Raw genomic sequence first — 26,139 nt, forward strand, 5'->3', positions numbered from 1 at the left:
AGCATAATTCCTCGTGTGGATGAGCTGTCCTTCATGCTCCCTTTTCTGTCAGCTTCAGAGCCACAAAACAACTTTACACCCTGCAACAACCTGTTAGAGTGGCGGTTGCTTGAGTAATGTGCTAGCTTAGGTCTAATGGATTGGCTAAAATAGAAATGCTATAGATTTAGCCAGCACCAGAGTCACTATAGCCAATCTTTTGATGTCACACAGCTCATAGTATCAGGACAAAAGACAGAACAAACCTTAGCAAAACCATCACATACAAAGTCCTCTATGAGATGGAATATTACTTTAATAGGAAATAGATGACATTAAATGCTTCTGAACCTTCAAGATTTTTACAGGTTTTTCTCCAAATTATTGCATACTGAATTATCATCAATGCAATCCCACAACAATGATTTGATAAAGATGGACACTTTTCCTGATGTGTGACAGGAAAGGAGGTTAAGAGAAGACTTTCACAGGGTAGCCATCAGGGAGCAGTTGTGTCAGAGGACCTATTGAGTGGGCCCTATGGTCATAGTGTGATCATTGCCACACTATGAAGAGAATTGTCAAGGAAGTCCAACACAGATGTGTTGGACTTCAGAAGAGGAAACTTCTCAAAAATGAGGGGACAGGTAAGAAGGAAGTTGAAAGGGAAAGTCAGGACAGTCAAATCACACCAGAAAGCATGGAACTTATTTAAAACCACAATACTAGAAGCACAGTTGGAATGTATACCAAGAAGGAGGAACGGTACCACCAAGTTCAGGAGGATGCCAGAGTGGCTAACAAGAAGAGTCAGGGAAGCTATGAAAGGGAAGAAGACTTCCTTTAGAAAATGGAAGTCCTGCCCAAAGGAAGGAACATAACAGGAAGAACAGGAAGGAACATAAACTCTGGCAAAAGAAATGCAAGGAGACAATAAGGGATGCAAAAAGAGAGTTTGAGGAGCATATATCTAGAAGTATCAAGGGAAATAACAAAAACTTCTTTAAATATATCATAAGTAGAAAACCTGCCAGGGAGGTGGTTGGCCTCTTAGATGATGAGGGTGTGAAAGGGATTATTAAAGAGAATAAGGAGATTGCAGAGAAGCTGAATGAGTTCTTTGCATCTGTCTTCACGGTGAAGGATACTGACCATATACCCTCTCCGCAATTGCGCTTTTCAGGTTTAGTGGCTGAAGAACTGGGCCAATTTGAGGTGTCAAAGAAAGATGTTCTAAACCAGGCTTCCCCAAACTGCGGCCCTCCAGATGTTGCTGAACTACAACTTCCAGCACACCCAGCCACAAAAAATTGTGTCTAGGGATGCTGGGAGTTGTAGTTCAGCAACATCTGGAGGGCCGCAGTTTGGGGAAGCCTGTTCTAAACTGTCTTGAAAAACTAAAAATTAACAAATTGCTAGGGCCAGATGGCACCCACCCAAGAGTTCTGAAGGAGATCAAATGTGAAGTTGCCAGTCTCCTAACAAAAATATATAACTTGTCCCTACAATCAGGCTCTGTACCAGAGGACTGGAAAGTAGCCAATATAGTCAAGGAAGTCCAACACAGATCTCTCCAAATTGGGGGAGAGGGCAACAAAATGGCAAATGAGGTTCAATGTAAGCAATTATGCACATTGGGTCAAAAAACCCCAACTTCACATATACGTTGATGGGTTCTGAGCTGTCGGCGACTGACCAGGAGAGAGATCTTGGGGTTGTGGTGGACAGCTCACTGAAAGTGTTGGCTCATTGTGCGGCAGTTGTAAAAAAGGCTAATTCCATGCTAGGAATCATTAGGAAGTGGGTTGAAAATAAAACCGCTAATATTATAATGCCCTTATACAAATCTATGGTGCAGCCACATCTGGAGATGTACAGCTTTGTTCACTGTATCTTAAGAAGGATATTGTAGAACTGGAAAAGGTGCAGAAGAGGGCAACCAAAATGATCAGGAGCCTGGAGCACCTTCCTTATGAGCCTAGGCTACAGCATCTGGGGCTCTTTAAAAGAGGCAACAAAGGGGAGACGTGATTGAGGTATATGAAATTATGCATGGAGTGCAGAGGGTGGATACAGGGAAATTTCTCTCTCACACACACAACACTAGAACATGAAACTGAAGGTCGGGAAACTGAAGGTCAACAAGAGGAAGTACTTTTTCACATAGCACATAATTAATCTATGGAATTCTTTGCCATGGGATGTGGTGGTGGCAACCAGCTTGGATGGCTTTAAAAGGGGCTTAAACAAATTCATGGAAGACAGGTCTATCAATGGCTACTAGTCTGGTGGTTGGGGGCCACTTCCAGCCTCAGGCAAGATGCCTCTCAAAACAAGTTGCAGGGGAGCAACCGCAAGAGAGAGGGTATGCACATACCTCTTGCCTATGGGCTCCCCAGAGGCATCTGGTGGGCCACTGTGTGAAACAGGATGCTGGACTAGACAAGCCTTTGGCCTGATCTAGCAGGGCTGCTCTTATGTTCTTATTGAGGCTTTACAGTCTGCAGGGCAGAAGAGGGGCCCAGAAGTTCTGGTGAGCGAGGTCGGGGGAGGTGAGGAGGAAGAAACACTACCTGGTATTTTGCCTATATGCCAAAACACCAAAAGCGACAGCTGGAAAGATAAGGACCACTGCCACCGTTGGTTAGATCTCACTATAAACCGCCTGAACAAGACAGTGCCTCCCTTGCTTCTCTTTAAGAATGTCACACTCCCAGTGCGTACTTGCGCTCTGTCTCTTCACTGCTTGTTGAGCCATCAAAACACACCTTTGTTTCATTTTGCATGCAGTTTTCACCTCTGACCCAAGAAACTAGTTGTAGGCTTCCTGAACTTTATTGCCTGTTAATAGACTGCTGGCTCTCTTTTCAGCGGTTACAGAAATGCTAAGAAAAGACATTTAATTAAAGGCTCACAAAGCCCCCAAGTCTGAAAAGCGAAGTCAGTATGCTATTTTTTATTTTTAAAGAATAATATGTTTGAGGTGCTTTTGATATTCTTTACAAGTTTGTGCCACCCTTTCAACAAATAAGAAAGACATCACTGATTTAATTATCTTCCTGTGGAACAATGGCATAACAAGCTGAATAGTGCTAAATGATTGATCTGGGTCATTCATCTTCTCCTTCCATCTATCTGCACATTTTGTTTCTTTCAAGGCGTCAGGCTGATGTCCGTGTCACGAAGCAGTCCAGGGCTTTCATCAAACACACCCAGATGATCTTTCCTGCCCACTATTTCATGACACATGGTTATAATTTTGTCCATATTTCTTTGTCATTGGGTGCTATTAGCTACATCTGTTCAGGGTTTCCCCCCACCCTCCTGCTTGATTCAGCCAGAGAACGGCAGGTTTTTATCAAAGGTAGCCAGTTAATGAAAAGTGGATATTTTATTCCTTTTCTCAGTGTTTTGGTGAGCGAACAAATATCCAAACTCTACAAAAGATGTTTTCTGTTTCAGTTAGGGAAGGACATTATTATGGCCTACAGATATTATTTTACATCAAATGGCATTATTAAAGATGATTTAGCATCATGTTTCATGCAGCTTGGAAGAAAAATCCACTAATGTCTTAAACTTTATTTTATTAGGAATTTGATATAATTTTTGAACAACCTTACTTTCCCCCCCCCCTTTGACATGACCAATAAACTCCGCTTAGTACAGACATGCATTGAATATCCCAAGTTAATGGCATTGCTTAAGGAAACATGCCCAAACAATCAGCTTTTGACAGCTGCATCTCCTGTTATTTACAATGGCCATCACAGTAATAACTCACCATTTCTATATTAATAAGGCAGTGAAATTTATTATGATGGTATTGAAAAGTTATTAAGTACTGCATCCCAAGTGACAAAGTGCCACAGCACTGTCACCATCCAAAAGCAGTTGCCCATCCATCACCAAGCTTTCCAGATGGTCCTGCGTCTTTATCGCTCCCAGGTTGGTGACATCACCTGTTCACCCCCTCAAAATTGATGATGAAAGCAAACAGATCTATCTTACTTACATTTACCAAATCAATTTAATTTTACAGGCTGTGGCTTAGTGACATATTGACTGTTTTCCTTAATGGCATCTACTGTACTTAACGCGAGGAACTCATCTTTGAATCCTGGCTTGCATAATGTGTCATTTCATAATAAATTTTTTTATCACACATTTATTTAATGGGAAGAATTATGATTGTGTGTCAGTTTTCTTTAATTCAGTCTTATGATTATTCTGTCTTTGTTTTTCTGTTTTAAGTTATATTATCTTTCCAAGGAGCTGAACAGTATTTACTTCTTAATCTCAAGAGAAAACAAATCAGGAAAATTTCATTTTAAGTCACCTTTCCATCTTACAATATTACTATATTTCCTTTATTCATAGCACAGTAATGCATGTTTACTCAGAAGTAGGTTCCACTGAGTTTGCTGGTGCTTACTTGTATGTAGGTATGCAGATACTTGTATGCAGATACTCCTATGTAGGTGTGACCCTAGATAACCTCAAGCTAAGCACAACTCCATGCAGGAGTGAGATTTTAAAATGGGTCCCCACACTGTGGGCTGGCAGAGGCCCTACCTGCCATATAGTCTCCCATTCAAATGCAAACCAGGAAGCACCCTACTTAGAAAAGGGGGCAATTCATGCTTACTACTACAAGACCAGCTCTCCTCACCTTCTGTGGGTTCCAAAGGGAACTTCTGTTCCAAGCTTAACAATTTTTCTCAGGGCTGTAACAAGTGTTCCCTCTAATTTTTTTCATCAAGTCAGTGTATGCACATGTGCATTATTATGTGCCACAATAGATATCACACACACACCCATAAATATGGAAGGAAAGGTATGTACTTTACAATTCTATGTATCTGTCTTTTATTTTAATAGCAATTGTATTTGCCATTGATGGTTAAAAGTGGCATATACAATAATTTAAAAAAATTATTTAAGTTTGGTTTATTTAAATTGGAGTTCATCTTTGCTTTCTTGTTCTTAGCAGTAAAATGCTGATTGCCTGAGTATTAGTTGCCCATACAACTGGATAGTTAGTCACAGTAGGCTTCCCATTTCCTTCCAACTATCCTGGAGATTGGAGCTAAAATATGCCTTAGATTAACCAAACTAGCTGCTTGCCAAAGTCAGAGTGTTAAATAAGGGCCTTAACGGTAGATTTATTAATGTGCACATTTTTGTTCCATCTTTTTGAGCCGATTAAAATCCATCTAGCTCATTATTGTCTACACAGACTGGCAGCAACTTCTCCAATGTTGTAGGCAGGAATCTCTCTCAGTTCTATTTTGGAGATACCAAGGAGGGAACTTAGAACCTTCAGTGTGCAAGCATGCAGATCAGGATTGAATCCAGGGCTTAGGCCCACAGGGCCTGGCTGAGGCCCACAACCTCCCCACATTTTCATAATGAAACCTCTTCATGCTCTCTAAAGGTATCCAGCACTCTCCTCCAAGTTTGCTTCACAGGGGAGCAGAATGTCATATATGGAGTTACCCCGATTTTTTAGGATTGAAAAACAAGCAAGCGCTTTTAAAAGCAAGAGCTTTTAAAATGAGTTTCCGGTGATGAAGCAAGTGTATAAAAATAGACTTTTGGTGGGGGAGGGGGAAATGCTTAATGTTCGTTTTAGCTATTTGTGAAGCCCCTTGCAATGTTGGGAGTATTTCAGTCCATTACAAGCTTATTCAAAATACTATGTAAGTTATTTATATATTAACTTCTGTTACAAGCACAAAGCAAAATAAATTATTTATTATGAGGGGAAACATATTGCAAAAGGACCATTTTCTCACATATTTTGCTATTTAAGCAATTTTGAGAACTCTTGTTGCTAAAAAGCAGCATACACATATTTTAAATAATAAATACAAGGCAAAGACAAAAGGGGGGAACCCTCAGACTATCAGATTAGAGCTATAAGCAGTGTGGTGTCTTCAAACTTTACTAAACAGCCAGCACATGGTAAATATGTGCTCTCACACACAGATACACGCAAGCAAACACTTTGATATCTCATTGGTATCTACAATGGTTTGGCAGCCAGTTCATTTATGCATGCCATAAGGAAAATGGTCATAGCATCTAACAAGGTTGTGGTTATTCCCACCACACAGAGCACAGGGATTCAAGGGTGCATTCCCTTGACCATCCCCTCTGATGCAATCGGCATGTAGGCAGTGCCACTGTGTCCAGCTTCTCCCTGGCCATGGCATCAATGCACATATGTGAGTGAAGTACAAACATCACTGAGTGTGGCTTCTCAATTCAGATCCACAGCTCTCAGAGAATCTGACACTGCTTCTTTACAACAGCTCTTCGAGGGCAGCTAAACTTTGGGTATCACTTGGCTATCCTTGCCCGAGTGGACTGCCAAAATTTGAGTCTTTTTTGGACAAAGTGTACAAAGGCTTTTTTGTACACACACACCACATAAGACTAGTCACACATTTTGGTAGACGGAGTTTGTCTTTTATACATTTTAAATGCTAACATATACGCTGTTATTTTAAAAACCCTGTTACATATCCCAAAATCTTGAGGCAAGTTGGGAAATTAATTTTAATTCACTTTTATTTCTTAATAAAAATGTGTAAATTACCTATAGCCGTCCAGATGTGGGACAAGTCATTCACCTTTACTGTAATAAAAATCCTGTGTATTTTCTGTTCTATATTTTACATCTGGTGCCTACTGTTTCTACGTTCCCAATATCCAGTGTATACATAGTATACAGGGGAATGCATTGTATACCAGTACCCAAGTGTTAGTATACAGGTAGACCCTGCTATATGTGGTACTGCTATCTACGGTTTCACATATTCACGGTCCAAAAATAGGCATCCAACCTCGGCATATGAGGTTACAAAAACCGTTAATACCCATGTATAAGCGGTTCCTAGGTGGCTGGAAATGACCTCCAAGGTCATTTCTGGCCACCATTTTGTTTAAGGGAGCCATTTTGTGGCTCTTCTGTGAGGGGGGGATTCCCCCCCCCCATGAAAAATCAGTCAAATTGGGTTTAGGAGCACACTGCTGGACAGATGGAGACTCGCAGAGCATGGTATGGCACTTTCTTTCCATTATTTTCACCATTTTTCAGACTCCCTCCCACCTCCACGCCAATGCAGGAACCTAACTCTCCCAATTCCCATTACCCTAATAACCTGTTATCCGTGGTTTTGTTACTTGCAGAAATCTGCAGGAACAGAATTCCCATAAATAATGGGGTACACCTGTACAATGCATTCCAAAACCACTAGAGGAAAATTGTGTCTCCATGAACATGATGATTAAATCTTTGAAATCATAGAACAGGTGGAACCAAAGTGTTCAACAAGTTGCAGTTGATGGTGTGTGTATGAGGACAAACGCATGTGTGTGCATGCATATGCAAATTATTCAAGCACTAGGAAAGTATTTGTTTCTTTCATAGCATTTTTCAAGTGGTTGCTCCAGGCATCTTTCCCAGAGAATGGTGAAATCACAAATCTTGTGTTTCTATGCTTGTTTTCATTTTTTTTAAATTGCTGACATCTGTGTTAAATTCATTTTCTTTGTTGATCAAAAGGCAGACAGTTTTCTCTTTCTCACTGAGCTACGGATACTTCACCTCAGTGACAAACTGCAAAAAAACTTGACCTTTGTCCCTGCCCGGTGACCTCTTGTTCGATTTGTGCTTTAGTCAACCAATATCTGATTAGATGATGCTCAGCTTTGGACCCACAAACTGAGATAAAATTTAAATTTATAGCTTTTCATTTAAGCTTCTCTGCAGCACTCTAATTATAACCTGAGCATCACAACAAATTCTTTTTCTCCCACAAGGCAAAATTGACATGATCTTGCCAGGCCAAATCTTTGCAAGTACATCATACCCAGTTACAGTCTACACAGAGTAGGATATGGGGATATAGTGAATAATTCTGCACATTGGTTTACAATTTTCAATTGCAGTTCCAGTAGTTTAAATCCTTCCAATCTACCCTACTAGGATTTACTTCTTTTTTGTTTTAATTAGATGCCAGTTTTAAACAACCACATCAGGTGATAAGTGCTTCAACCTAGATACTCTTTAGATTAATTATTGGCACAATGAGAGTCATATATTTGCAGTGTAGTCACCAGCCCCTAAGACAAGCATTCCTTTTCAGGGCTGCATCCAACCTGGAACAGCAGCCTTGTAGCGATTCTCAGGTCTCACAGCAGGAGGGAGTTTCAAGAGTGGGGGCGGGGGGAAGGACTACCCCACCCCACCCCGGTCCCAGGCCATTCCCTTGAAGCTTTTCCCTGCTGGGCTATATGGAACTAGAAGGCCTGGCTATCAACCCTGAAACTGAGGTTTTTATTGCTAGATAGCCCTGCGGTTGAAAATTCTGGAGACTTATTCTAGAGAGTGTGAGAAGGAAAAGGTGTCCTTTCCCCTTTCCTTTCTCTTGAAATTTCCCTGTAAAGTGGAAACATATATTTTTAACTTCATAGCACAGATCCTTGCCCCCCACCCTCACCCCCAGCCACAACCCTAAGCCCAAGTCCTCAGACCGGTGCTATAAACTGAGTAGGCTAATTCCTTCTCTTCTATTGCCCTCCATCTTATTTTTTAAAAAAAGAAAAGCAACTGGCATCCTGGTTCAGGAGCCCTCAATATCCTGTAAGCTCAAGGTTGCAGAAGCACACAAAGCCAATTAGGGATTACAAAAAACAATTGTTTTATTTTAATTGACAAATGTATATACTTCTGCTTACCTAGGAAATCCCCCCCAAATATGCAACAACCACAATATTTTATTTCTGTAGCCCTGTTTCGCTTCCAAACTGATAGGCACTTGACCACTTGAGTTCACTATTGTAATTAAATAAAGAAACAAAACAAAACAAAAATGTAAATTTTCTATATGTGTAGAAAATTTATCCAACCTATATAATTTTCAAGGCAGTGCTGTGAGTTGGTTGCTCTTGCTCCAAAACCCATACTTCAACTCACCTTCTGAGACGTTTAAGAGTTAATTCAGACCTGACATACACTCCATGCCCCTACAGAAAACCTCCATCCTCAGAAGCTTAATTCCCTTAAAATAAGTGCTTTGGTTTTCAGTAGAGGACTAGGTCTCTGAAAAGCATGCAAGCAGGCAGCAACATTCTGTTATTCTGTGTTTCACATCATTGTTTGCTTTCTTTTTGCTGGCTGTCCAAGAAACTGCATCTCTAACACTACAAATCACAGGTAAAAATGCAGCTGCCCATGGGGAAAAACAACAAAGGATTCATACCACCAATAACTGTCACCAAACAGTCAGAAGGAATATCAGGAAGCAGAAGTACTAGAAAACAGGAGATGAATGGAAAGGAAGAAGAACTGAGAAGTGGTGAGACAGAAAAACCAATGCAGAGGCAGAGGAGGAGAGGACTCCTCTAGGAACAAAGTAAGAAAAAGGAAGGAAGGAAGGAAGGAGACTAACATAACCAGACAGGGAGAAAGGTGACTCACAAAACCAGCAATAGTTCCCCATCATTCTGCCCATCCTATTTGAAGGACCTTCAGCTAGTATTTTATGTTGTGTTTATGTACAATGTGTATTGCATTTATAGTTGTAGTCCTAAACTTACTTACTGCAAAGCAAATTTACAAAGTAAATAAATGTGACTCGCTTATTATAATTCATACTAAGCTGCTGTGCCGTACTGATTTCAGTGGGGGAGTTAAGCATGTGCTTGAAATCAACAGGGCTTAAAAGTGGTTATTTTTGTTGGATTGTGCCCATGATAGGTTTCTTTTAAATCAAAGCTACCTACCATTAGTAATGAAGATGAGATTATCAGTATCTAGTCATTCATAATACTGGCCACTGAGCAGCATAAAAGAGCATGATGAGGTGACAAGAGGACCTCTCAGTTCACTATTGTATTACAATGTGCTTCTGTTATTTACTGTAGCTCTGCTCTTCCTTAGCAACATCTTTGTTATTGTTGCTTTATGTCTTCGGGAACCTGGCCTGCAACTATCTTCTCTTAAACTCCTTGTAGGTTAATCACAGACCTCACAGACTATGCTCCTGCTTCTTTTATACCCTCCAACAAATCAGACAACAATAAGGACACACTTGTAATAGCACAATTCTCATAACAAGGATCCCTATCTGATCAGGGATCTCCCCTAACTGAGCAAAGAGTCACCTTTTAAAATGGCGATTCTCTTTATTTAACAGGGGGAGAGCAACTGGCCCTATCCACCCCCAGCACAGCATCCCTCCATTGGCTGTTGCTGGTGTCTATCTTATGTTTATTCTTTAGATTGCGAGCCCTTTTGGGGCAGGGAGCTATTTTATTTATTTATTGCAATGTAAACCGCTTTTGGAACTTTGGTTGAAAAGTGGTATATAAATATTCATCATATATTCATCGTCATCATGATTACAATTCTCACACCAAGGATCACTACCAACCATGTCTTCTACACATTGCTAAACATTCCACTCTGCCTTCTGTATACTGTAGTCAATAACTTGCCTGTCTTCCACAGATTTGAATGTCAGGAAAGTGTTTGGCTGGTTAATTAACAACATGCTTGATATACACATTTTGATATACCAAAATGTGCTACAATAGATTTCAAAATATTCTTAAGCAGCTGTAGTGTATGCTACCTGTAACTGCATGGCACCTTAGTCTTAATATGCACCCACGGATACTATTTATTTATCATATTTCTATACCGCCTGATATGTACATCTCTAGGCAGTGTACAAAATTTAAAATATTTACGTTACAAATTAAAATAAATGACAATGAAAACAATAGAATAAAATAGATATTAAAACAAGGTTTCAAAATTATTAAAATTAATTCTAATAAAAAGCCTGAGAAAACAGGAGAGTTTTGAGGTTCTTCCTAAAAACAAACAGAAGGAGTTGCTCTTATTTCAGTAGGGAGCATATTCCAAAGCCCTGGAGTAGCCACAGAGAAAGCCCGGTCATGGGTCACCACCAAACAAGCCGGTGGCATCTGTAACTGGACCTCTCCAGATCATAACAGGTGGCAGGGTTTATGACAAAGGAGGCACTCTCTTAAATAGCCTGGACCTAAGCCATTAAGGGCTTTGGGACAAGGCTAGAGTACTAGACACAATGCATCTGCTCCCCACTCTTAAGATTTCACTTCTAGAGATCCTGGAAAGGCAGCTGAACCCTTTTCAATGACAATTCTAGAAACTCACGTTTAAAATGTTAGGACATCACCAAAAGGAAAAAATAGGGATAGTGACTTTCCAGGACCAGTACTACAAAAGGAGGAATGTTCCTGGTAAGAAAGGAGAGTTGAAGTACATACTCTGCAATATACTAATAATAGCTTTTATTTGGCCTATTTAGTGATCCCTGGCAAGGCTAATGAAAAGCAATTCCAGTTACACATCATCAACTCCAGATTCTAAAAACAGCAAATTTTGAAAGGGTCCTTTTAGCTGGATAAACAAAACATACAATCAACCATTGCCTGTAATCCTTTAAACAACAAGGTAGATAATCTGGCTATATGTCACTATGCACTGCTAACATCATATAAACACATGCATGGGCCATAAAAATCAAGAAAGTTTTTAAAAAACTGCATCAGATCAATACTGAATAGAAGACCTTTCCTCATGTCATTTGAAACGTATCACAAAAGAGACAAAGTATAAGTGAGCTGGGACAACAAATAACGTGGATGTTGAGAATGACTTGACTTCATCAATAAGATAAAAGGAAGTGTGAGGTGATGAACCTGAGAAGGTATTGCCTTACTGCCATATAATAAGCAGAATCATAGCATAAAGTAATGAAGAGCCACCTTGTGGCTTTTTGGTATATACTAGAGAAAAGAGCAAGAACAGATTTTTGTGTTCTCCAAGCTGTTTTAGGAAAAGAAAAGAAAAGAGTCAGGGTTTGGGGGTGGCCATAGATTCCCTCAGGAATGCCCTAAGAATTAAGTACTTTATGGGTGGCAAGACTGAAATGTGAAGGTCTACAAAAGGAATTCTTCAGACTCCATGAGACACACATTTCTCTGGCTCTGGAGGATAGATGACCTGATGCTGTCAAAATGCAAGGAAGAAATCAGATCTGGTCTGCTGTGGTCTGAGACCAAGTATGATGTATAGATGTATGAGCTGCATCCAGTTTTCCCTCTAAGGTGTGCACATGTGAGTGTGCACACAAGTTTTTTGATGACTGCTCAGTTGATTTTAAATCCCACTTAGGTTGAATCAGGAAGGTCCCACACTGAATGTATGTGCGCACATTCTACCTTGATACTGCCGCCCAGAATAAAACTCATTCTGTGCACAGATGAAAAAAATTAGAGGGAATACTGGCTGCAGTCAGGGGTGATTGAGAAGAGATATGGAGGAACTAGAGCAAGTTGGTGGCTGCATGCAGCAGTTGTAACACATCTGTTATCACCAGCTTTGCTGTATGCAAGCAGCAATCCTGTCTGTACTCGAACTGACTATGCTATCATGCTAAGAAGCTCTGCACAATATGTATGACACATTATCATTTGCAGATCCCTTGAAGGTAAGGAAATCTACCCTACTGGAGTTTGCTGAACAAGTTTTCCATCATCTTGTGGTGTATATATAATAATATTACAACATGAAAAAGGCCATATTCTGCAAAATGTCATTCTTTTGCAAGACATTTTACAAGAAGGAGCTTCTTCACCCTGGTGGCTAAAATTTCCAAATGGATGCCACCCACCTGTTTTCATGAAAGGTTACATTTTCCTGTTATGTGCCATATTTAAACACCAAAAACCAAGACAAGTCAAAACAAAACAAAACAACCCCTAGCACTATCAAGGGTATTCAGGTAATGATTTTGTCCCCCTTCTGTTCACCATATCTTAATGAAGGTACTGTGCTTGCAAAGCAAAGATGGACTCAGGTATGAGGAAAGATCAGAAATCCATAAAGACTGGTAAATATAAAATTACAAGATCCACAGAAACAATAGTGTGTTTCCCTTCTATAACACAATTTAACAAGTGTTATCAGTCTTTAAAACTTTCCAAAGTTTTCCTTTAAGAAATAGTTGTAGTTAGCAATAGGAAATAGTGCCCTCAAACAAAAGCAAACAGATTAATAATATCACTGAATACAAGACAAAAATATATACTTCGTCCTACCTCCCATCCATGACTGGGATCTTTAAGACTTGGATGATGTTCTCCTACATATGGCCCAAATCGTTCACCTACTTCAATCTTCCTTTTGGTCCATATTCCTAATCCAGCTCCAGGAATATTTGACTCTCGAAGTTCAAACTCTGATGGAATTGGGATATCGTCAGGAATATATATGGGAGCTTTATAAGGAGACCCCTCCTTTGGTGTGAAGGCTTCACTTGATGTTGCTGGAGAAGACTGTTCATGCATATTGAGTGAAAGGGTGATTGGTTCGCCATCATTTTCAGTTGTTTCTTCCAAAGGAATATCAGGAAAGTTTTCATATATACACTCATTATCTGAAAAGGATTCCAAACATTAAGAACAAAATGAGTAGATGTGCTATAGAACTATTTGCACAAAATTATTGTATTGCCATTGGTTGTTATCACACCTAGGGCATCTCTTACTACTCGTGTATGGATCATACTACCATTATTTATATTTTATTACAACTGTTTGGCCATTTATAACAAACTTACCAGCTAAAGATATAATGTAAAAAAATTCTACCCTTGTGTCTCCTTCCAACTAGGGATGTGCACGAATCAAATTTTTCAATTGATTTATACCCAAACAAATCACCCGCAATTTGTCTTGGGTCTGAATCTGGCCAGCTAGCACAGGGTGATTTGTTTTATCCACAAATCTCCCGAAACAGGTAGATTTGTACCCAAATTGATTTGCACAAACAGTAGGCACATGCAGTGATTCTCTCAGCAGCAGGAAGGGGGTGAACAAAAATTCTCTTCCCTTTTCCTCAATCAGGAAATCAGGAACAAAAAGCAGAGAATCCATTCCAGGCATCAGGCAGGCAAGGCAAAAGCGAGCTCCTCTCTCTCTCTCTTTCTCTCTCTCTCCGCCCACTCCTATGAGGCAGAAAGGCAAAATGATGCCTGGCTGCCTCCCTAAGTACATTTGAAAATCTCACCTTTGAGCTCCCCCCACCCTTGTCCCTTCTTTGACCCTTCCCCTAGCCATAGATTACCATGGGTAATGAAACCACGGGTAATAGGTCATTGAGTCTATGGGATCAAGGGGGGGGGGGCGGTTAGGTTCCCGGACTATAAAAAAAGCAAAAAAAACCCAATCGCCACAAAAACGGGCCACAAGAATGAGATTACTCCATTATGTGAAGAGCTCCAGTCCACCACTTACTGTTACTACAAATCCATCCGCTCCATTATATAGCAATATAGCAATAGCACTTACATTTATATACTGCTCTATAGCCGGAGCTCTCTAAGCGGTTTACAATGATTCAGCATATTGCCCCCAACATTCTGGGTACTCATTTTACCAACCTCGGAAGGATGGAAGGCTGAGTCAACCTTGAGCCCCTGGTCAGGATCGAACTTGTAACCTTCTGGTTACAGGGCGGCAGTTTTACCACTACGCCACCAGATCTCTATATAAGTTGTACATAAACCCTGAAGAACTGGTCTGATGGATCAAGCTATATCTAGCAACAGCCGTCAGAAATATTCCTCTGGGAGACTCAGAGAGATAAAGAAGGCCACCCTAACGTAGGGGCGATTACCACATCTCAGAGGCAGACAATTTTATGTTAATTATGCATAGTGTAAAGAATGGCTTCCTTTTGGTCCCCTTTGAACCTACTGACAAATAGCTTCACTGAGTGATCCCAAGTTCTGATATAATAAAAGAAGGAGACTATAGAAACAGAATCAGGAAGTGTATTTAAATTTATTTCCCACCTTACTACAAACTATCAGATCAGCTGATAGATACAACAGCTTCTTTCTCATTTTATGCTAACACTGTCTGAAAGCCAGTGACCTGCCCATGACCACTCAGACAGTTTTGTAGCTGTGGTAATAGAGCTTTGAGAGAGACCTAGTCTACACATGCAAAATGAAGTGGCAGAATTCTGGTGTAATAGAATGGGCTGTAACACTTCAAACTACAGGTAACGGATACCACTTCTGAATCTTCCTCAGTGTAAAATGAAACTCCCTGCAAATAGAAAACTGTTATATCAAGACTAAATGTTCTAGCTCAGCCCTTCATGAGCTATACAACTATTTGCCGGTGTTGGGTGGGGATGCTTAACACAGGGGAGCATTCAGAAATGTAATCTCCAAATTACTACAATCCATTCTAAATTGCAGCATTTGCATACTTGGCCTCAATCACACCACAACACTGGACCACTTCAGAAAACACCTTACTGGCCCATGTGATTAGGAAGAAGATGGGCTGAGAGAGCACACCCATCACCACATCTTCCACAGACATCACAATACCCTCTTGGTGCATCTCTTTATTGCCTGAGTAGGTTGTTGATCCGAATGGCCCATCTAACATGCTCCAACTAGTTGTTTAAACAAGATTGTGGAGGCATGCAGAGGGGCCAATCGGATAAACACACAATAAAGGGAAGATGTCCCAATGGACACACTCTCAGAGCACACTCTTCATAATCACGCAGGCTGGTGATCTTCCAAACCGACTCACTGATATATTTCAGAGAGAAAAGAACAGAGGCTTGTTAGGTACATCAGGGGTGGGTGGGTATATCCACAGCAATTTATACTAAACCTTTTCTGGTTATATCTCCCTGCATTTGGCATTGCTTACTGCAAAACACATATTACTATAGACCAGAGTAGCCGATCAGTGTTTTGAGAGAACCTATATCTCCCACACTGAAGCCTAAACATTCCTTTGTACCACATTAAACAAATAAATAGTACTTTCCTTAACTAGCTGGAAGAAAATATCTAATTTCTACCTTTCCACTAAAAGAAGAAAATCTTCACGTCACAAGTGAGCACTGAAAAAATATTGCTAAGATCTTTCCCAACCAATAATTCATAATTTTTATTTCGATTATAACTGCATTTCTAAACATGTTCCTAATCACCCAGGCTGCACAGGTAAAGAAAAGAAAAAAGTGTACTTTCACACTTTCTGTTAATGAGAGGCTTTGTTCACTGAAAGCATCCTGCTACCTTTATAAAAACTCAATTTCTCATGGGTGCTAAAAGTGTTTTGCTCTTTGATTGCTCAACCCTTATGAAAACAGATGTTGGAAGAAAAGCATCCTTAATTTCCTCCACCAGCACACTTTATCTGCACATAAAACAAATCCCACAAAACCTAAAAGTGGTAAGCAACTCTCTCTCTCTCTCTCTCTCTCTCTCTCTCTCTCTCTCTCTCTCTATATATATATATATATATATATATATATATATCTCACACACAACTGTAGTTTTTAATTCCAGGCAAGACTTCTTTAAGTTCATAAAATTGTCCCCACTAGGAATAGGGTGATATAATTGTAATGTCTAAGTAGGGGAACAGAATAGCTTAAGTAACATGGAAGTTATTTCCCTTCATTTAAAAAAAACACCTCCTCTTTGCTATTTTGCAATAAAAACATGAGCAAGCTTCAAAGGAAACCCTGCAGGAAAGGTTAATTGCTACTAAAAGATCAGGGTGGACACCAATGTGTTCACATTCTGCACAAACGTGTTATGCTGGCAGGAAAGAATGCACGCGGCTAGCGCTGGGATGTTCCTGATGAAGATGATAGAGCAGCTCTGTGCCAAAGCGAATGCCAGAGTTTTAACTTCTCCGGAGCCTGGGGTCAGTTTAAACTGTAACCTGGGCTTCTGTATAGAACACGGGGAGGGGGGTAGACTTCCTTCCACTTGGGCAAATGCTTAACAGTTTAGCATGCTTTTCCATTCCAAAGGCAATAAAGGATTGCAATACAGTGCGTGTGAGAAAGCGTTGGGGAATTTAAAGCAGCCAGTGCCCCTTCACCTTCAGTTGCAGTAGCTAATAAGCCAAATACAGAGATAGGCTTGGGGCTCATAGATAAGTGCAATGCAGCAGAAAACCAGGGCTGTATGTATTCAGCAGTTCTGCAACCATGCTGAGCAAGTGGAGCAGGATGATTCTTGACCCAAAATTCAGAAGTATGAGAATCTCAGCTTTTTCTCTTTCTTTTTATAGGCAAGTTTCTAGCCCATAAGTCTGGGGGAAAAAGTGGAGGGGTTGAAAGTGTGTGGCAATGCCTTGTGAAATCTAAGGCCAAGAGAAACAAACAGCCTTTAATGGTATGGAATAACACTTTGCCCCTACTCATGACTATTCTGGTTTTGATTTTATATATGTTTGATTAATAACCACTGTTTTACTCAGTTTAAGATACCATAATTATTTATGGTCTTCGTTGCTCTGTGTTCTTTAGGTCGCCGTTTATAACTTTTTATAAGTTACTTTGTATACTGTTTTAAAAGAAAAGTGCCAAGAAATATTTTTAAATGAAAATTGAAATAGCATACATTAGACTATGCAATGTCTGCTTTTTGATTTTTGTTATAGTCCAGAGCATACACAGCCCAAGCCAGAATTAATAGGTATTTGTGAACAAAATGGTTTGTAATTCTGAAATAGTTGCAACTCTGAAAGTTATTTCCTACTCTGACTGTCCTGTCTGTTGCTATTCTTTCCTGGTGCTATGATATGGCTATAAAAGTGTATAGAGTGGGGAAGACTGAACCTTTAAAAAGTTGTCAGAAATTACAGAAAACTTTAGAAACAGAAATGCCAGTGGAATTTGGACAATAAAAATTGAGCTGACAGGCTATAAAGGATGGACTATTGTTCATGACTTGACTAGCAAGCCAGATGTTGCCAGTTCAAATCCCCACTGGTAAGTTTCCCAGACTATGGGAAACACCTATATCAGGCAGCAGCAATATAGGAAGATGCTGAAAGGCATCATCTCATACTGTGCAGGAGATGGCAATGGTAAACCCCTCCTGTATTCTACCAAAGACAACTGCAGGGTTCTGGTCACCAGGAGTCGACACTGACTCAAGAGCACACTTCACCTTTAGTGTTCCACAACCAAGGATCAGAATCAAAACTTGTTGATTAAGAACCTTCACTTTCCATTTACACAATGATGTTTACTACACCTACACTTCCCTCTGCAAACATGTAAAGTGTGAATGGCAGGCTTCCACATTTGAAAACAGATTTCCGTAATTTACTAAAGCTGAAATGAATTTCAAATTTTAATCTGAAGAAGTAAAAAAAATTCTATTTATTCTTATCTTATTTTATAAAACTTTCAAGGAATCTTACAGGTCATAAAGTGATAACATAAAGTCATGTTACATACAGAATAAAAACTTACTGGGAAATTTGAAGCTATGGGATGGGGAGCAGACTCCCAGACTATACTCCCAGACCAAATACCTGAAGATTATATTTGTTTTGCTACTTTTGAAAATATTGTTTCCAACAGTAAGTCCTAGGAGTGTTACTTGTTTAGTAAACCAGTCAAATGCTTGGAATCTTGGACCTGGGAGATTTGAAGCAGTGTAAATTTGTTGTTAAAGTATTATTTTTTGTAATAATAATATTAATATTAATAAAGTATTATTTACTGCTTTAAAAGTATTTTACTCATCATTATGAAATGGAAAATATTTAATAAGGTTTTTATTTTTGACACACACACACTCCAATTTCCAATGTTCCCATCTCAGGTCTCAGAAAAAATCAGGAAAAAAATTATATCAGAATTTTTCCATTTTCTTCCAGGTGTTAACATATTTATAAATGAGACAAAGTTAATCACTTTAGTAAAAATTATTTCAATAAGTGAAAGTACATGCTTAAAATCAATGGGACTTAAAATTATTATGTTTGTTTAGCTCATGTCTTTAATCAACCAAAAAACCCAACAACAATCTAAACAATGGTTTACAATGTAAAAGCATATCAGTATTTACAACTACAGCTAATTACAACTATCTTTCACAGTTCTTAAAATAAACTTGTGAATACTAGAATCCAAATTTTATGCCTTAAATTTTGATTAGACCCTCATAAATAACCAGGCAATTTGAGACCTAGTTGTTTGATGTGGGTGACTAGATTCACATAATAGTGGCAAATTCCAAGTTTTTAAATAAAATTTGCAGTTTGACATGAAATTTAAAAGTTTGACAGTGGTTGAACTGGAGACTTGAAATATGGGTAAAATCTCATTTCATTTTAGCTCCCACTGACACTCTGTGATAAAAAGGTGTTGCTAGAAAACAAATTATAAAGAGATGTAATGCATCCTACACAGCCTTTGCAACATACAAATACCCTGTTCCTCAATGCTCTGCCCATCATAATGATTAGTATTTTACTAGCATTATATATTCATGTCAACTGAGCCTAATATAGGTGTGAATGAATCAAGAGCTTGATTATACACCTGCTACTTGTGCTGAATAGTTGGTTAGACAAGCCAGAAGCCCTATGGAATTCTCGAAAACTACTCACCTCATTAATATTATTCATTGTGAGTTATAACCTCCTTCTAGACAGTGTTTGATTTTATTGAGCAATACAAATCCAAATTCTGATAATACTTACTCTGGTGTACAAGTTGAAAATGTCAATGGAGTTACTTTAAGGGTGACATATATATGTAAGTAAGATTAGAATCAGATTTTTGTCGTCAGTTGGAATCTATAGAATTCCTTCTGCCAGTAAATCTAGGCCATGGAATTTTTGGCATTTTATTTTAAATGTGTATATCTCAGTGGAAGCACTTACTAAGCACTTTCTTGCAACACTGATCTTTTGCAACACAACCCTTTTTTCTTTCTAAGTTGTGCAGCAAAGTATTCTGCATAAAGAAAGGACTATGCATACAAGTGGGTAGAAAGGCAATGCAAAACCTGCTCTATCTGGACAAATTTCTTTTTGAAAAGTAATGGAGGGAAATTAAAAAACAAATGGGACATGTATAATAATGATACTTGACAAACAAGAGTCCCTTGCTACTGTTTACTCATGAAAAAAGAGGGCTGGCTTTAAAAATGTTTAATGAATTTTGCAGAGAGACCTAAAAAAAATGTTTCATTTTACTAGTGAAATGCCCGTTATGATGCTGAACAGTGTGTGTGGAAAGAGGGTCTATATGTGGAACTGTAGAGACCGCACACGCACCCACACCCAGACACCCAGGAGAGGAGTAGACTATATATTTGTTACATCTATACCCCACCTTTTTTTCCATGATGGAAGTAAAGACAGTGTCGTCCAGGCACTGACCAGCCCAGACCCCAAACCCTGCTTAATTTAGCACGGTTGCTGCATCATGTGGCATGCACCAAGGCATCTCGGCATGCTCTGACCTCAATGAACCTTATGTCTACAGTGAAGAGGAGAGATTTTGCTTATTCTTGACTGTGTGCCAGATTGCAGCCTGTTTACTCTCTCCTGTCGAATTCAATGGGAGCCACTGGAATTTGAGGCAGCTCACATCTGCAAAGCCCCACTTTTGCAAAGCCCACATTTACAAAGCTGCACATTCTGCCCTAGGTTGGTTATTCTGTTTGTTGGGATGATATTACAGAAGAATGTAACCTTGGGATTTTCAGAATATGACAAAGAGAGAGGATTTTGGAAACTAACTGTTATATAGAGAGAGAAGATCATTTGATCCAAAATAATTTTCTTTGATGCACAGGAACACTTTTTAATGATATCAGAATAGCACTTCTTTATGTTCTAGAAAGAGAACAAGAAAAGATTCAGTAAAAGTTAGACCTGCAACAAAAGCCTTTGTTGAACTGAGGGTGGTATCTAGGGATGTGCATGAACCGGTCCAGAGGCCATTGTAGAGTCCTCTGAACCGGTTCAAATGTGGCGTAGTTCAAAGGTTCAGCACCAGGGGGGTGGTTCTTTGAGGGTGGGGGGTGCACTTACCCCTCCTGCCGCTTTTCCCCCACCGGCACTCCTTTTTTTTCAAACTTCTTGGGACGGCAGCGCACCTCCCTGCTGCCAACGCCCCCGTTTTTGGCCAGAAGTGGCCGGAAGTACTGTGCACACATGTGCACGTCGCACGCAGGTGTGCAGATGCTGGACGTGCGGGCGCAACGTGTGCACATGTGCGTGGTACTTCCGGCCAAAAACGGGGGCAAGGGCGGCAGGGAGGTGTGCTGCCGCCCCAAGAAGTTTGAAACAAAAGGAGTGCTGGTGGAGGGAAAGTGGCGGGAGGGGTAAGTGCACCCCCCACCCTTAAAGAACCACCACCACCCCAGCGCCGGACCACGGAGGTGCGGTTCCGTGCATACCACTATCCAGAATGACTGAGAGGTGTTCCCCTGGAAACAGTTTACCACAGGAAACTTGCTTTTCTTAACTTCAGTTCCATTAATCATATTACACATAATATTTTGGTGCAATATAATGCAAACGGTGCTTGCACTTTAATGGAATATGACATATATTCATATTCCTACACATTTCCAGGTGATTTGATATTTGATAGAAGATTAAATTTTTTGAAAATTCAGAGGTATCCTAGTAACCATTTAGGGGGAGGGGGAGGGGCAGGCCAAAATGCAAAACTTTTCTCCAGACCCATAGCTAAAGGTGTGTGTGTTCTGTTGCAACTTGCAATCACATTTCTGGCCTGAGATATAGCCAGACACTGAAGAACCAGCTTATATCACAGGTAGGAAAGGGTTAAGAAAATAATCTAGGAGGTGAAACAACAGAGCTGGACTCCAAGAATGGAGTCTGGCATAGCCAGAAGTTAGAATTACAATTACCAAGAGGGTTGCAATTACAAGATATACATTGACATGTTATCCTCTTGTTTGCTTATGTGCATTCAACATGAAGAGGTTGTATACTTCTTATGAATATGATTGCATCATCAAGGAAGATACTGAAAGTAATCCACACAGGATGATTGACTTCTGAGTTCTGAAACATTCATATTGTGGTCAAAGTGACTGCTTATAAATGAATAAGGAAAACTGCATGTCTTTTTAAAAAATTGATTTAGTCTGAATTTACATAATTTTTGTTACAGGTCCAACTTGGAATTTTTGACTTTGTTATAAGTTCCTTGAAAATACTACTACTACAACATAAATTGATTGCTGTACAAATAGTTTTTAAAAATGGTTGCAGGTAGGGATGCGCTCGAAACATTTCGGCACCTCTGTTTCCAGGTGCCAAAATACTTCGAGCTGCCCCAGCCAAATTATTTCAGTTGAAGCAAGTGGGCACTTTAAAAGAAGGAAGGCAGGTCTTACCTCCACTGCCCCCCACTACCACCCCAGAGTGGTGCTCTTTGTATGAAGCAGCCAGGCTCTCTGTTTGCCAGCTGCATTTCTTAGGAACAGGAAGTTTCCTGTTCTCAGCAGGAAATAGTGTCTGAGCATGTGCGGATGCCATCTTGAGAGCACACACAGCCTTACACATCTCACAAGATTATTGTGAGGACAACATGGGAGAGGAAAACATGTGTGCTGCTCTGAGCTCCTTGGAGGAAGGGCAGAATGCCGGTCCCCACCACCGCGCCAGCGTATGAGGTGTGGTGCAGGGTTGTGCCCCTGGCAGATGAGTCAGGCACAGCACCACCATCTTGCCTCCCGCTCCATGCAGCCGGGATCGGCCAACCAGGGAAGGGGGCAGGCTGGTTGTGGCGCCAGCCACCTCCATTCTTCCCAGTTCCTCAAGGGAGCGGGCCGGTTGTGGCACTGGCTGCCTCCATTCTGCCCAGTCGCTCCACAGCTTGGCACCCACCTACCCACCCTGTACTCAGTGAGGGATTGCTGGTTATCTGAGGGGGCCAAGTAGGAATTTGCACCAGATTGGCACTGGGTGCGGTCTTTTCCCACCTACTTCTTACTGAGTCCTTTGGGTTTGGGTCATAGGTACACACTGAAGGTAATCAGCCACTTGGCAGGAGAGTTTGGGTGTTGGGTGGGTAGATTGATAAACGGTGTTTGGTCAGCCATTAGATATGAGGGGGAGCCAAGGAACAGCCCTTCAGGGTTTTTGCAGCCTGGAGGATTGGGAATGGCACCCGCTCGGGGGGTGGCTCAACTCACCAACTCAGAGTTCCACGGCTTGTGTTTGGGTGGGTCAGATTGCCCCTCCAGTGGGGGAAAGCCTAGCGGTGAGAGGACGTCAGGAGCTGGTGCCTGATCGAACCAGTACCCGGCCCTTCACTATGGTGTGCGATGGCCCTCCCTAGAGGCAGGCCCACACGGGAGGAGTACCCGCAATCTGGTTAGTTAGGTACCTCATTGCAGGTCTTATTCCGCTGTACATTAATAAAGTGGCCCTATTTTACTCCAGCTAACCATGCCTTGTCTTCATTGGGTTCTGGGAGGGCAATAAAAATGCAACTCCATTGAGCCCTCTCAGGTGAGGATTCTAACTGCTATCAAGTCACCTATCTGTGAGAAGAACTGTATGGCAGGAGCAACCTGGTGTTTCTGACTTGGATATTCTGATCTGCTCTACTGCCAGACTTGACTTGAGGGCCCCAGGTACTTCTGGGAGGGTTTATTCCTTGCCCCACCACTGAGGCCAAGAGAGTCAGAACCTGAATAGACATCTGGAGGCTTTGCAGACAGCAGGATTTACCGAAAGGCTTTACTGCAAATTTGGGGCATAACAGATATGCTGACGCATAAAGAGGGGTTTTTTTAACCCTGGATATAAGTCGGGCTATGTTTTAATACAGAAGGAAAAACCTTGATCCTGTGTGAAGTGTTCTCTAAAATATCGCACGGACTTTGGGTAAATCTGGCCTATATGTGAACGCACACACACACACCCAAAGTAAAGTCATGGTAAAGTTGCCGTCTGAAAATGTTCCAGGTGTAAGAGAAGGAATCTATTCCTTGTTCAAGGGTGAAAGATTACATATGGAAGCCCACACCTACTGAGGCTATGAATGCTTTTATTCATTTTTTTAAGCAGCCTTAAAAACCTAAATGGTGGAAAGATAAGATACAAATCTCTTAAATTAACTTGAGCTTGTCTCACACACATGCACGAGACATATTATGTCCTCCACCAAAAAGAAGAAACAGGACATTTAGTAGTAGTGTTAGATTAACTAATAATAGGAGTATACACCAACTTGACGGCACAACTTTGTTTTACCTTCTTCTTATGAGGATTACTTAGTTAAATGTATGTAAAATACGTTGAGAACTTTGGTGGGGGAATCCTCTAACCAATATTTTCACACAAATCACACATTATTTCTATGTACAACCACCAATTAGTCTACCTATAACAGTGTTGACAAAGTAGGACCAAAAAATAAAACAGCTGAGCTACCAAAGAGGCGTAATGAGCTGGGGAGAGAGTAAAATGCTGATAAAAACTGAAGACTTTGTTGTACTGAATATAAACCCCTGTGCATAGCAGGGTGCAGCTGCAGCTTAAGAAGGGATCATTTCTATATGAGCAAGTGGTCATTCTAGGCTAGCAGTTAATACCATGTAATAATACACTAACTGCATGAGAACACCACATTGTTTCTGGAACATGTCAATATCAGCTTGCACAATAACTACCAGCATTCAAGACTCTGGATAGTGTCAGTTGTGTCTAATTGAGTAACACTGTCTACGGCATTTGACGTGCACCAGACACTGTCTCTTAATTAGGGGCCAATATTGAAAGACTCCGGGTCAAATTCTGCTGTTCAATTACATGGGTGCTGTTCTCCTTGATGTCAGCAGGAGCTGCACCTGCATACCCCTGAACAGAATTAAGCACACTGCATTCCATATAAACTATGGTAATTCCTGCAGCAACACAAAAATGAATTTATTTGCAGTTTTTGAATCTCATTTTATTTATAGCTCCAGCCCAACCAATTTTGGTCAGTGTATTTATACTATCTGTACTTCTCCTCTGCTAGAACTCAACTGCAATCATAAACACAGTTGAAAAATTGTTTGCAGTTAACAGGGTTTGAACTACCTCATTATATCACCCAGGGAGATCCAGTAAAGTTTTGAACTAGTTGATAAAGTTTGCTTAACGGAATTCATATGCTTTTGGCTTTCAGAATCCTTTCTGGGTAACATACAGTGTAAGCCGAAGGGAAGACGAAAAGTGCCAGTTCCCAAGCCAGATCATTGTAACTAAATCAGCAGATCTACATCACACCAGGTAACGATCTGATCCATCGATATGCTGAACGTACTATAGATATTATAGCCCCTGAGGCATTGTTCACCATCTGGTAGGTCATGATCCAAAACAAAGTTGTACCCCAGGTTTAGATAGTAATACTAGTATTGTCTTTTTAGGAGGAAGTGCTTGAGGTTTTTAAGAAAAAGGAGAAACAAGATAAAGAGAAGATGGATGGAGTAGGAGAAAGAGAGAAAGCAATGGGGGTGGGGGGGCTAAAGGGAAACATACACATTTTAAAAAGTTAAAAGTGAGTCTGATGTTGCAAGTTTGGCTTAAAATGTGGCTCCCAAGATGGAAAATACTGAAGATTATTTCCTAGGAGTCTCTTCCCAAATAATGGAATATGAAAACTTCCATTTTCATATATTAGCCATTGTGCATAAGGATGTTACATGAACATAGGTTATGACCAGAAATCTATAATCCAGCTCACTGGTCTATCTGAGAAACCTTTACATAGATAATGACTGTCTCTACTTGTATGAGCTCAATTAAATTGCAATGTTAAAGAGTTGTAATGCAAATCATTACATCAAAGAAGACCCTATATTTTCTGGCTTGAGAAATATTACATTGAACTGAGGTGATGATTTACAAATTGGAATACAATACTTTATTTTCCACAATCCAGAACTCTGTGAACGCAGCATCCTACACAAGTTTGGTGTGGGGGGCAACTGTATGCAAACATTCCTTTTCTCTCTTCACTAACATGAATGGAAACATCTACTTGTGCAGTAATCATTACTGAACTGGGAAACATACTTTTTTTTTTTTTTTTTGCACTATCTTAAGTATCATTTTAAAGCATCCCATGCAGGTAATACTGAAACATTGGAATTGCTAAACTCTATTTTGTGCATATGACTTATCTAGTTGATTATCTTATTGAGTAGCATCCCAATTATATTGCTAGCAATCCTCCATAGAAGGCATTCAGCTGGAAAC

At 40.3% G+C, this 26,139-nt stretch overlaps 1 protein-coding gene across 10 annotated transcripts in view; it reads right to left on the reverse strand.

Annotated features, from left to right (window-relative positions):
- MECOM (MDS1 and EVI1 complex locus) overlaps window positions 1-26,139 on the reverse strand; it is a 744,249-nt gene that overhangs the window by 386,653 nt on the left and 331,457 nt on the right. For all 10 annotated transcript variants that reach the window (XM_053310486.1, XM_053310474.1, XM_053310472.1 and 7 more), the window contains exon 2: window positions 13,144-13,481. In XM_053310486.1, the coding sequence (XP_053166461.1) occupies window positions 13,144-13,481 (338 nt within the window). The remainder of the gene's footprint in view (window positions 1-13,143; window positions 13,482-26,139) is intronic.

The sequence above is a fragment of the Hemicordylus capensis genome, chromosome 3, assembly GCF_027244095.1.
Source record: "Hemicordylus capensis ecotype Gifberg chromosome 3, rHemCap1.1.pri, whole genome shotgun sequence".
NCBI classification, from domain to species: domain Eukaryota; kingdom Metazoa; phylum Chordata; class Lepidosauria; order Squamata; family Cordylidae; genus Hemicordylus; species Hemicordylus capensis.